This window comes from Camelus ferus, chromosome 3, assembly GCF_009834535.1.
Source record: "Camelus ferus isolate YT-003-E chromosome 3, BCGSAC_Cfer_1.0, whole genome shotgun sequence".
In the NCBI taxonomy this organism is placed as follows: domain Eukaryota; kingdom Metazoa; phylum Chordata; class Mammalia; order Artiodactyla; family Camelidae; genus Camelus; species Camelus ferus.
This window is the reverse complement of record NC_045698.1, coordinates 24,813,602-24,826,989: the sequence shown is the minus strand read 5'-3', so window position 1 is coordinate 24,826,989 and position 13,388 is coordinate 24,813,602. Positions and strand designations below refer to the sequence as shown.

Here is a 13,388-nt window from a genome sequence, read left to right as displayed (position 1 = left end):
AGAGAAAGAAATGGATCTTTGAAATAAGTGGACATTGATAGTCAGGCAAAGAAGAAGAAGAAGAGACCTATTCAGGGGAAGAAAGAGAAGAGAAAGAGAAATTTATGGGTCGAGTAGTGAACTTCATTCACCATCTTCACCGTCCTGTCATTCATCTTAGGTGTGCGGGAGCCAAAGGAAGCAGTGAAGAAGGCGTGTTTCGCTGCTACCATACAATAACGGACATTCTGCTCTGCTTTACCATCTTTTACCCAGGTAATCCCTTCATTGAGACATCATTAGTGCTAACTTTATTTCAAAAGAAGTAGCATCAGCTTCCCTTTCTTTTCGCAGAAAATACTATGTTTTAATGACTTCTGAGTGATCCCTGAATCTTATAATCTAACATACACCAAAAGGGCAAAAAAACAAAAACAAAAACAAAAACAAAAAAACCCAAAAAACAAACCACAGCAGAACCATTGCCCAGTAGAATGGTTGGCTCAGCTGTTCATCATGTGATATGATGGCCTCTTTAGGGCTGGCTTTTCAAGCCTGGTATTTGGGTTGAATGTACTGGAGGGAGGGTATAGCTCAGTGGTAGAGCGCATGCTTAGCATCCATAAGGTCCTGGGTTCTAATCCCTAGTACCTCCATTCAAATAAATGGATTGAATGTATGGAGTCTTGAAATGCACAGGCTTCTTTGGAGATTTAAAATCAGATTAACTCCTCAGTTTTAACTAAGATGAGGACCTGCAGGGGAGCACAGGTGTTGCCACAGGAGAGGGCAGAAGGTTGGAGGCTCCAGGTGTTCCCCAGAGGGGAGTGAGGAGTCCTCCTCTCCCAGGGCCCTTGGACCAGGACAGGAGCACCATCATATACGTAGACAATACACAGGTGCTGGATGATGGAACCGGGTTATAAACTTTCTTCTAATACGTGACAGAATAAAATATGGGAATATATTTGAAAGATGAATTTAATAGGGTTATATGAAATACATATTCTTTAACTTTTAAAAAAAGTGGTTTCTGTTAAGATAGGTGGAAATGTGGTTTAACTAAAGCACATAAAACAAAGGCTTAGAAGTTTTAGTTATTTGTAAGTTTAATATAATTCATCAGTTTCTTTTGGTCACCACAGACTCCTCAAAATCTGCAGGGGTGTGTGTGTGTGTGTGTGTGTGTGTGTGTTTGTATTTGTATGTGTGTGTGTGCCCTCACACAAAACGGCTTTGACATCCTGGGCATTAAGACTGGTATCTTGACGGGGTATCCAGAGGAGAGCAACTAGGATCAGAGACTTCAGATCCATCTCACAAAAGCAAAAGCTGGAGGACATGGTAAATATGTAATGCAAAGCAGCATCAGCATGATATGAAGATGGTTGGACATTGACTAGAATTATAAGACTTGAAAGGCCCATCAGGAGATGAGCTTCTAGAACATTCTTTCTCTGGTAGAATCCCTTGCAGTCTGGTTTCAGTGTGAAGTTCCAACTTTGCCTGCTCCAGAACCTGCAGTAGGAGAGCTTCAATTACATCTCTAGGTAACATCTGTCACTAGTCACCAGATCTGCTTAATTCTGATAATGATGGAGAGACTGACATGCAGCAAATACCCACAGGGACACCTTTGCTCTCTTATTGATTAGATGAACAAATGGGTGTCATGATGGAAAGTCTGCAATTTCCTTCTTTAAAACACTGTGCAAGAGCATTATCAAAGCAAGGAATTACAAGGAAACACAAGGAATTATTACAGATAGTATTCTGTTGTCTCTGCTTTTAATTTTTTCCTATTGCAATGTAATGTTGCTTTGTCTTGTTCAGTCCTTAATAAAATGTGGATTCATTTAATGTCTGTGTCCTTATCATGATATCTTATTTATATGAATTTGATTTTCAGATATTCCTCCACTCCCTTCTCTGTAATAACTAGAATTCCACGTGAATCAGTGGAGTTGAAATTTTGAAATCTCTGGCTGAGTTTCCTCCCCATCTCCTAAGCCTCTCCATCACCATTCTCTACCCTCTTGAAGACAAGTATTCTAAGAAGCAAATTTAGGAGATGTGTCACTTTCAAGAAATAGAATATAATTCTCATTAATAATTGAAATTGTCTTTGGATTACTCATTGTTTTAGTGATCAGTCTAAATGTGATATTTCTACATGTTTTGCACAAATGTATTAACACAACTTAAAAGCAGGCCATGATTTTAGTCTTAGGTTCTAGAGCATAGCAATAAAGAAAATACACAAAATCCCTTACTAGGAACTTACAGCCTAGGGGAGTGACAGACAAACAAGAGAGTACACATGTAGCTTGTCAGATGTTGATAAGCACAATGGAAAAAAATCCAGTGGGGTGAGGTGTGCGGGGATGGTGGGTTATTTCTATTTTGCATTATGTGTTGAGGGAAAGTCTTACTGACAAAGTGTCATTTGAACAGAGACCTGAAGGAAGTCAGGGGACAAGCCATGCAGATATTTGGGAGAAAATCATTGCAGGCAGAGAGAAAAGCAAGTGCAAATGCCCTAAGGCAGGAGTGTAATGGATATGTTCCAGAATCACCAAGGTACGTTTGTCGCTGAAGTGGAATGGGCCAGGGGGAGAATGGTGGGAAATGAGATCAGAGAGGCAGCAAGGGATAAGATCAAGGTGAGGATGTGGACCAGACCCTGCCTAAGATGGGACGCCAATAGAGGGTTGGAGCAGAGGGGTGACCAAAAGGCTCTCTCTCTCTGGCTTGGACATGTTGAGTTTTCCAGAAAGATGAGTTATCCATGTGGCTATCAAGTAGATGGTAAGAGAGAAGTTTGGATTTGGGGGGAAGATGGGAACAGAAACTTCAGCTTTGGCCCCATAAAGTCATGGAAATGAATGAATCACCCAGTGGTTGACTGTGGACAGAGAAGGCTGGGTGCTGGGACCCTCCAACACTTAGAGGTTGAGTAGAAGAGTGCGGGGGCGGGGAGGGGGTGGAATCCAGCAAAGATCTTCAGAAGGAGCAGCCTGTGAAGAGACCCTGAGGGCATTTCATGGATGTCCAGCCACTGAGAATGCATTACTGCTCACTTAAAACAACAACAACAACAACAGAAAAATCACTTTCTTGAGATAAATATTACTGAATTTGAGTCACTAATTTATCCAAGAGATAACAACTGTCCATATATCAATATAAGAAACATTCTATTAAGAAGGAGTTATGACTAGATGAGAGGGTCCTGGCTGTGCCAGTAGTTGATAGCGAACCTTCTCTTTTGCTACTGAACTATACCTTGGAATTTCCTGGCAGGCCAAGCAAAAACTGCAAACGGTATGTGATGTGGAGCTTTGGGGAAATCTTCACTGTATCTGCCTAATGTAGATACTTCTCCCAGGGACTGTTCATGACTTAAGCTTATGCTTATTTTTGAACATATTGTTCTGGTGCCTTCTAGCTTCAGAATCACTTCAAAATGCATTACTCCTTACTCTGGATGTTTGCTCTGAAATTTAAGGTTTATTCCAGAATATTCTCTGAGTTAAGGAAGGCTCCCTTTGCAGGGACCCCCATAACCAAAGGGTCATTTCTACACTTAGAACATAACATATAGGACAGACACCATGTTTACATTTGCTGTTTGAAAGATTCATTGCCAAATCACACACTTTTCTCTTCATTTCTTTTCCTCTGTAAGTCTTGAAGAAGATCTCTCTCCATCACTTCCTTGTATGTGCTCACTCCTTTGGAGAATTATTTTGATATCCTAAGAGAAGAGAGTCAAAGAGAAGTTACAAACATTAATAAATGACTTAAGATTAATGACCATCTGATCAATGATATATGACCATGATTATTCAGTAAGTTGTTTTTATTTGTTTATTTTCCTTTTAGAAAATTGTTCTCTGTCTAGTTTGAATTCTGCCCTGCAACTCACTCGTTGTGCCCTTGGAATGATCAAAGGTCTTGGATATTCCATTTCCACATCTAATAATAGAGTTGTCATATTTGATTAAATAACATTTGTAAAAGAAATTACACAGAGCTTGCACATAATGGGCAAGCCAACACATTATTTCCCTGTTACTCAACAAAAGTCAATTAAAGGTAAATACTAATGCCAAATTAATCATGTCTACAGAGTAGTAGAGTTTTAGAACTGCAGGTTATTTTGAGGGCAAGATTGTCTCATTTCTCCATGTCTTTTAAAATATTAGGGATAAAATGGTCTGGTTTTTGTCCACTTAAAATACCCACCAGCTGTGTTATATTTTAAATCACAGATTTAAAAAAATAAAATTTAAAGATTATCATAATGTAGAAGGGGTCCAAACACATGTGAAAAATGAAGGATTATATTTATACAGTTTCCAGTTTTTTGTTGTTTTTTTTTTTTTTTAGGGAAGTGCTTCAAGAACACAAGACTCTTTTCTTCAGAACTCCAAAGGTTTCAGTTTGATTGCAGTCATTTTTACTCACAAAGACAAGAGTTAGTTCACTCTCTAAACTGATCTCTGCCGAGTAACATACACATCACTGTATCAGTCACTGCCAGGAATCATAGTGAATCATTTTTCTTGAGAGAGTATGTTCTTTGAAAATACAGATCTCCTACAGCCAAAGGTCAACCTTGAGTGAACTAAGTGAAAAAGAACGGCTGCTCTCTGTGGACCTTTCTGGTCCTACCCAACACAGCTCTTAATAACATGTCTACTTATAATTGTTAATTAATGCTGATTCGTGAATGTTAACTTGGGGATTAAGAACTAAGCTGACCTATGATTATCTGACACTCTGTTGCCTGGGGGGAAATGACTAGCTCCAGATATTTAAATCAGCTTCGCCTAAATTTACAGCTGAAATCAGGGGCCATAACTTTTGGTAGCAGTTAGGGGAAAAAAGCCTGAGAGAGTCTCGAAATGAAGCCACCATCGCATTTTGTTATAAACATAAAAGAGAAAGTTGGAGCAAATTTTAAACTCAGATACCTTGAAGAATTTAAAGTGGATTGCAAGCCCCTCCAGGTTACACTGATATTTATAGGTATTTTGCCTTCGGGTGATTGGAGCCTGATCATTCGTTTATAAGAAATTCTCCTGTGACATTCTGATTTTGACACTAAAAGATTGACTGTTATTTCCTATTGAATGGTACCCTTAATTTTAAGGAGATACGCTTGATTTACAGGCTTGCCAAAGGAAAGTCACTTTTATTCAGACGTATTCATTACAAGAAACTATATTTGTTGGGTTGCTGTAGAAAATTGGGTGTCTCCTGATGTTTGTAAATTTGTTTATTACAGGAAGTTAACCGACTTTCCTCACTAAGCACCGAGGTACAGAGTCCTCATTGATCCTGGTGCATTTAACCAAAGCATTTTCTTAAGAATTTAGGAACATTTCTTGAAAATAACCTCTCTGTATAAGATCTACGAAAGGAGAAGTTTTATCAGTGACTTTAAACTGAGTAACTATAGAATCCAATACAAAAATCTCCGTCATCCATATAGGGATTGAACCCTGGGACTTGTGTTTGGACCCTCTGTTGTCATTGCACCAGAGATAGCCTCCTTTCTTTCCAGGAGATGAAATGCTAGCTTTTTACTTCATCCACATATAATTTTGCATGGCTCAGAAATATTTCCTGTGTACTGCAACCACCAACAGATCAGTAATAATAGTAGTAATAATTAGCCTATATTGAGTGCTTTTTATCTGCCAAGCATGGAGCTAAGCATTTTATACGTATTAAATTATTTAATCCATACCAGGACCCTGTGAGGTATGTTTGATAATTAACCCTATTTTACAGATGGGGAAACCAAGGAACCAGGAGGTCACTCACGCAGGGTCACACAGTTTATAGGTGTGAACCAATCAGTATGTGTCCTGAGCCCATTCTTCCAACCACAAAGCCAGGCCACCTCCCAACAAGAGCCAAAGTAAAACATATCAAAATAACTGTGTATACTTGCTTTTCCCCCTCAATATGTATTTTAAAATGTTTGCTGCTTCCGAACATGAACCTCGTCAACACAGAGCTGTTAGGGAACGACCTTCACTTCCCACTGTTTGTAACAGCAAACAGCATTTTAACCTGAAAAACCACACTCTAGTTTTTGCTCTACTTATCTTGAAAGATCTCCAAATAACATCACTGTGGTTAAGGTTCATTTTAAAAATGTGATCTATTTACTTGCACATGGATATCTGGAGCAAAAATTGATGACAGGACGAGAGTGTTGGTAACTGAGTCTTCAGAGATTTTTTTTTTTTTTTTTTTTTTTTTTTTGCTTTTCCTTTCTTTCTTTTTCTCTGTTTGCTTAGTGAAAATGAGAATAGAGCCCCTTACTGGAAAGGGAACCTCTTTCATTTTCGAACATCAGAATGTTGGCTTTTCAGGTCAAAGGCTCAGCTCTCCTTGGGTCACAATCATATGAATGTGCCCCGATTGTAGCAGGTGGTCTACTCTCAGTAGATCCCTTGGCGGAGTGACAGGGAGAAGATGTGAAGGACGAGGACAGGGACAGTGGAAGCAGCTTACTTGGCAGAAGCACTCTGGCAACGAAGGAACGAACCGTCGGACAGACAGACAGACAGACAAACAGACAAACTCTCTTCCTACTCTTAGACTGTCAGGCGGATACCAGTGCTGTGAGGCTGGTCCATTGGAGGTCAGACAACCTTCCACTGGGTGGCTGTCAGCCAGAGGCATCTGCACACCAGAGAAGATTTAGGGCAGTGAAAGAGGTTGTTTTGGCCGTCAATGCCTCAAGGTGCTCTGCGGACACAGTGGGCAGCAGCCCAGAATATTCAACATCCTGCCACACCCGGGTCGGTCCCATGTGTTCAAAATGCCAGAGGGCTTTAGCTGAGGTGCAAGTTGGTGAAATTACCCCCAAAATGAGGGACACGTGCAAAGTAAAAAAAGCCGCTCAGACCCCAGCTTTCCCTGGGCAGTCAGAACACATCTTCAGGGGATGACCTTCAAAGGCAGTCAGCCACCTGTTGGCTGTTTTCTTTTCTCAGGAAAATGCCAAATAGAATCTTCTCTGCAAGTCAATCATATTTGGTCATTCTGGACAGAGTAAGAATGTTCTCCTGACTCTGTAGGGAGTTCTCCCGTGATGGGAGGAAATCAACCTGGTGTTTTATGCTCCTAGTTGACCTTAGTAAGATAAGGTAAACCCTATTATACATAAAACTAAGGAAATCTGAAAATTATTTTACTGGTTTAAAATAAGAGGGCTGTTTCCTGCAACATGGAACAGAACCTGAGGATGAATTGCAGTCTAAAGTAATGGGTCTCTGGACTCATCTCACATGGAATGATGATGGCCTAGAGGAAAGCAAAAAGGGGGAGACCCCACAGCTGATGACTCCCCCCCATCCTGCATGTGACACCCACTCACCCACCTCTCTCCACCCACTTGTCTGATTCTGATGAGCTCTGACCCCACTAGGATCACACTGGCTCATGCCCTCCTCCTCCTCAGTGGGGAAGAAAGCTATTCCTTATTAATGGAAGTATGGAATATAAGATGCCAAAAGGGACCTGTAACATAGCAGTTTCAAGGGAAGCAGTAAATGTTGTGGAATGTTCAAGTACAATGACTTGGAATAATTTCAGCCATGTTTCCAAGTATTTTGGGCCTATTTAAATAAACAAGTAATTTCAAAAAAGGACCCTGTTAAATGTAGAGACATAATGATATAGTATGGTAAAGGGGTAAAGAAACACTTAGGGATGAAGAAATTAGAGTCACATTATGTCCCTGCTCAGAAACCTATGCCATTCTCCACTGCTATTCAAATCAGATCCAAATTTCCCTGCATGAGATCTGGGTTCTTTGCAATCTGACCTGATCGTACTCGTGGGATGGGATCACTGGAAGCCCCACCGCCTGCTCTGCCCCCGCTGGTCCTGCTCCAACGCCTCCACCTAGGATGTGGCCCCCTCTCCACCCCAGCAGCAAAATCCAAATGCACTTCTGCTCTTCCCAGCCCGCACTTTCCCAAATCCCGGCCATCTTTGAAGACTTGGCTTCTCCCACAGAAAAGTCCTATGTTTTGAATTCCTGTAATTTTGCGATTGGGTGGTTTACCTTCTACCATTTCCTGGTGATCCCTGTGTGTAAAAATTCTCTTGCAAACAGAAGTGGGATTTGTGTGAGAGCAGTAACTGAATTTGGTACACACATTTCTGTCTCCCCTGGAAACTCCCATTACTAGCCTCTGTAGTGAGTGCTCAGCAGTGAACGGTTATCCTAACTGCCATCACTTCCTTAGTACTTGCCGTGAGTCAGATACTGAGCCAAGTGCTTAGATGCCAGATCTCATTTCATCCTCTCCACCACCCTTTGACTAGGAATGGATGTTGTCCTCATTTAACAGATGAGAAAGCCAGGATCAAGGGAAAGTTTAGGTCAGGTATCTAGTGAGTGGTGAACCTGAGATTCAGTCCCATGACTTTTTGATTCCTTTTTGAGTCTATATTCTCAAATGCTGCAATCATACCTCACTACTGGAAATGCTTAGTGCCTGTTAGCTTATTAGAAACCAATTTCAATGATTACCTATATATAATAAAAATTTAAAGGGGTCATCAATTTAGAACAAATAAATTTTGGTACAAAGATATTTAAGTCTGGATAGTCTCATTTCTGGACATAGGAGGTGACAGCCGAGAACTCAGGAGAAATGCATCTTAGATCACCTGCACTTTAGCCAGTTTAGCCTAGCAGGAGGCAAATAGGTAGACTTCATGCTGTTAAATGTGTGAGGTTTGCAAGAGGGTTGCAGCAGCTTGCTGTCCTCTGAGAGGGGGACCTCTCTGCCTTCTGTAGCCCCTGCTGTTGGAGACCTGGGACTTGCTGTGGTGGGCGCACTTTCTGCATGTGTGGTTGAGCGGTGCTTGGTTCCCGTGTGAGCTCTGAGACACAGGTCTTCCTCTCTTCCTTCTTCCCTCTGCTGGGTCGCTCTAGTCTCTATGGGTTTTGCCTTCAGTTTCCCCACCTTGAACAGTTTCTCTGACGGAACTGACACCCGTTCTTTCATAAGCACAGGCACTGCATGCACTATTTAGATCATGTGCACCATGATTAGAGTGTGGTGAACACGCCAGCACTCGGCTGGGGATCATAGTCTCCTTAATTCTCTTTGGTGGTGGGGGGGGTTGACGAGTGGGAAGGGATTCTGGTCTCCATTCTCTTCGGTCATAGGCTAGGGTCATTAGATGGCTGGACTGATACAGGGCACTAATACTGCCACCCACCTACTTTAACTACCAACTACCTCCAGTCTTCTGTGGTAGATCCATGTCCTCAGAGTCCTGAGAGGGCAACTCCGTAGCACTGACAGTACTATCCCTAGTACTGCTGGTTCTATCCAAGGTCCTGATCGTATTATCCATATACTGACAGTCCTGACTGTCACTGGTGCTGACGTTCTGAGAGTCACTTCTACTACGCCTTACCTTGCTGCCCTTTGGGTATTTTGGGCTGGCCTTTCTGCTGATGCTGTTGCCAGCTTAGTTCCCCAGACCCTGTTCTGGTCAAGTCCAGCTCCTTCCCTCTTTCTGTTTCTCCACGTTTGACATAACCCACCAAGCCCTGAACCTGAACTCAACCAAATCAGGACTGTATTAGGACCTTCAGGTAATACTCACAGGAATTTTATAGTCTGGATAACTTGAAATCAGGTCTTGAATAAAAGGATGCTTCAGAAGAACGGCAACTTTAATTGGCTCCAGATTCTTGGAACCCAAGTCCTGAAATACTTTTATGAAGTTCTTTAAAGAAAAAAAGGAAGTTAATTAACTTTACAATCCTGCTGACGTTAAAAATGATCTTATTTACTAAAGGAATCGCCATAATTTCTATATAATGATAGAATTGGAGAGAAATTCCATGAAAATATGCTTAATGTAGAGGGAAGCTTTTCTTTGGTACAGGATGCCCCTTTTATAAAATAATCTAACCAACCTCTAAATAAACGTTCTCCGTCTTCTGAGGGCAGGCAAATCTGTTTGAGTCCTGTGTTTCGTTTCCTCCTCCGAACACTTTGAGCAACGTTTCCATGGAAATCATTTCCGTGTTTGCATTTTCAGGGATTTCTTCTTCTTTTTCCTCCCCTTTCTCTTGTAATTCCCTTTCCTCACTTATAAAATTTTCCTTAGTTTCCAGATATTCCTCAACTGGACTCATATCAGTAAGGGAGGAGGTCTGTGCAATTAAATGAAGAGAACTTGAAATCAGACTGAAATCTTTCCACTAAAAGAGATATTTAGGAAACACCAATTTTGACCCATACATTTTCTGCCCTGGGATGATAGTGTCCATCACAAACTAGCCAAACAAAGTCTAGACGTAAAATATGCTAGCTGCCCTGGAAATCATGTCAAAATCCCAGACCAATTCTGCTGGTAGTTTACAGAAGCCTCAGCATGGGGTGTGTCTTTTTCACCTCTCCACAGGCTCTGTGGACTTCCCTGCCAGCTCCATCATATTCCTCAGTAAAAGGACACTGGGATGAATTCATACAACAGCCATTAGACTTCTACACTTGAACATAGGTTTTTTAACAGGATGTTCTTTGGAAATTGCCTGTAGTCAAGAGGTTACGGCAAGTTCATTTCTTAAGCTTGGCAGATTCTAAAAGCTTTGAGAACATTTGTTTGTGTGCTGGAAGTTAGACCTGACCAAACATTCAGAAAGTAAAATAGAAAACAAATGGAATATAGGCAGATTGGGATTCCTATTGCTGCTCTTTGAAACTTGGTGAGAAGCCATGCTCTCAGACACTGGCATTCTGAGTATGGGAAGGTGTCTGTTGTTTCTGTTGTAATTTCTTATATAAAGCCTGAAAAATATTCCTACCCTTTGACCTAGTAATTATTGATCTAGGAATTAATTCTAAAAAAAATCATGTGCACAAAGACTTTTGTATATGGATATTCATTCATATTGAAACTTATAGCAAAAATAGAAAACCTACGATTCCCCAAATGGGGAAGGGTGACATCCATGATAGTACTGGTCTGTGACAGAACACTACGCTGCCCTGAACATTTTGGTTTAGAAGGATACCTGGTGACATGAGAAAACACTCACAGGATAAGTGCCAAAAGAAAACAGAACACAAAATAATAAATACACCAGGATCCTCACTGTCTTACATATATATACTTATTAATGAAAAAAAGAAACAGATACATCACAGAATTAACAGTGGTTACCTCTGATTAGTGAAACAGGTGATTTCTTTTTCACTTTGATGTGTACTTTACAAATTCTCTATAGTAGATTTGTAATAAATGTGTGTCACATGTATGTATTTCTGATGATGAGGTAATAGACATTTGGTCATTTGCCACAGGAAAAAAAGGGGCATTTTCAGAATGTTGGCTGGCCAGACGTCAGAGAACACCCGAGTGCTGAATCTCTTTTATCCAGAGGATGGAAAAATGCTAATTTAGGCTTAAAATAAGAGGATGCTAAGGTCTGTAAACACTCAATTTAGTAGAAGCATTAAGTGTACAGATAGTGCAAGATCTTTCCAAATAGTCATGATGTGCGCACCACTTATAAAAGAACTATAACACAGCACAAAACTAAGCCTCTGGTCATTGTAAGCCCAATTTGCAGGGATCAGTAGGGGCTGAGGGTGGTGTAATGAAGACAGGTTGCATTTGCTATAGCTCGGTGTGGTCACCTTGCTTTAGTTGGGTTTCTATATCCTTTGGTAAATTGGGAACTTAATCTAATTGTGGATGGTGGGGGGAGAATGTTTTATCAGGTAAAGATTTTGGAATTAAGTATTAATTATCTATCTATCTATCTATCTATCTATCTATCTATCTATCTAGCCTCTTCTCCATTTTAAACAATTGAAATGCTACTGGCAGAAATGTGAAATTAGCCTTTTTGCCTGAGCCGAGGAAGTTCGGAGATCATCACACTGGCTACCCGTCAGTAATTTCCCATTTAGTACGGTGAAATGAACACGGTCGAGATGCAAAACAACTTGCTGAGTGAGTGAAGGATGAATGAACTTCTGCTCCGAGTGCAGCATGGGTGCTACGTGGACAAGATAATGGCAGAACCTGAGGGCGAGCACATGACTAACTGGGCTGGCTCAGCAGGTGATAACAAAACTAAAGGAGAAGGAACCTGGTCTCTGCACTGTTTCTATAACTAGAGAGGACCCAACTTCTCAAAGACTTGAGATAATCATCATGGGATAAATGGATTTTTAATTTTAACCAAAAGATAACAATGTAAACGTTCGAAAGATTAGAGTGAAGAATCCTTAACTTATTAACATCAGAGGATGCTCTGTAAATGTTTGCTGTTTTTGCTCTCTAGGGGTTTGGGGCAGAATAGACTTAGTGGCTCAGTGGGAGCGGTGGGGGGTGGGGAGGCAGGCCACAATGAGGACCACAGGAGCCAGCTCAGCATCCTGGTGGGACTGCAGGGTATGCATGAGAGGGGGCTCTCTCCAAAAGACAGCTCTGAAAGATCACAATTGTGAATGTGGGTGTATGAGCAAAGCCAGGGATGCCAGTTTGGAGAAAAGCCAGGGCTTCTGAATGAGCAGTTATTAGCGGTATCAAAACTCGGTGTGAGTCACATTATCATCTCAGCAGCGAGGCAGGCTGCAGCGCTAGCAAACCCCTTGTCACACTTGGCTAACTCTCAGAGGCAGCCCTCAAGGACTCCCAGCAAACGTGCCCCAGGATGGTGCCTGACCACATGGCCCCATCATTCAGCCCGTTCAGTCCCACATCGCAGAGGGCAGAGCAGAAAGGCAGTCCTTGGCACTAACGGGAACAAAGCATCAAAGAGCAGAACTGAATGAAAATGTATATTTTTCGAATCCCAAGGCCTCAAACCATCTCTGCCAATATGTTTTACCAAGAGCCTTAAACTGTGGGAGAGTCAAGCTCACAATTTACTAAATTCCAATATCATAACCCCCACAGCCCACAGGCCAGAATGAACCATTTTCTCAAATGTCAACTTATCAGAAACTTCATGAGGACTAGGGCGTGCTCATGAGCGCTTTGTTCTCGAGTTTCTTTTAAATGACCTGAGAAGCCGTGCATTTAAACAGGAGGTCTGTGCCACGTTGACAAAACAGCGTGTGTAGCAGATATAGAGTAAGGAAGAATGAAATATCGGGGGAGATTTCCAGTTGTTTATTTGGAAAGCAGAAGCCAAGACCCGATTCAATGTCTGGGGGTGAATACTGATCTGTTGGAGACATTATTTCTGAGCAGGCTTATTGTGGCTTCCTGGGATAAAGCTGCCCAGGAAGCTAGAACATGGTTGGAAAGGCTACCGAAACAGGGCATCTTTGGAGGCAGGGGGGTGAGGACCAAGAGTGGGCAAGAATGAGGGAAGTGGGTGGATACTTCAC

At 41.5% G+C, this 13,388-nt stretch overlaps 1 protein-coding gene across 1 annotated transcript in view; it reads right to left on the bottom strand.

The window, feature by feature from the left end:
• Positions 1–3,426: 3,426 nt before the first annotated feature.
• Positions 3,427–13,388, bottom strand: part of SPEF2 (sperm flagellar 2) — a 156,838-nt gene continuing 146,876 nt past the window's right edge. Inside the window, exons 35-37 of the mRNA XM_032470906.1 lie at positions 9,953–10,192; positions 9,637–9,759; positions 3,427–3,736 (exon numbers count right to left, since the gene is read on the bottom strand). Coding sequence (XP_032326797.1) covers positions 3,647–3,736; positions 9,637–9,759; positions 9,953–10,192 — 453 coding nt within the window. The 3' untranslated portion in view covers positions 3,427–3,646. The remainder of the gene's footprint in view (positions 3,737–9,636; positions 9,760–9,952; positions 10,193–13,388) is intronic.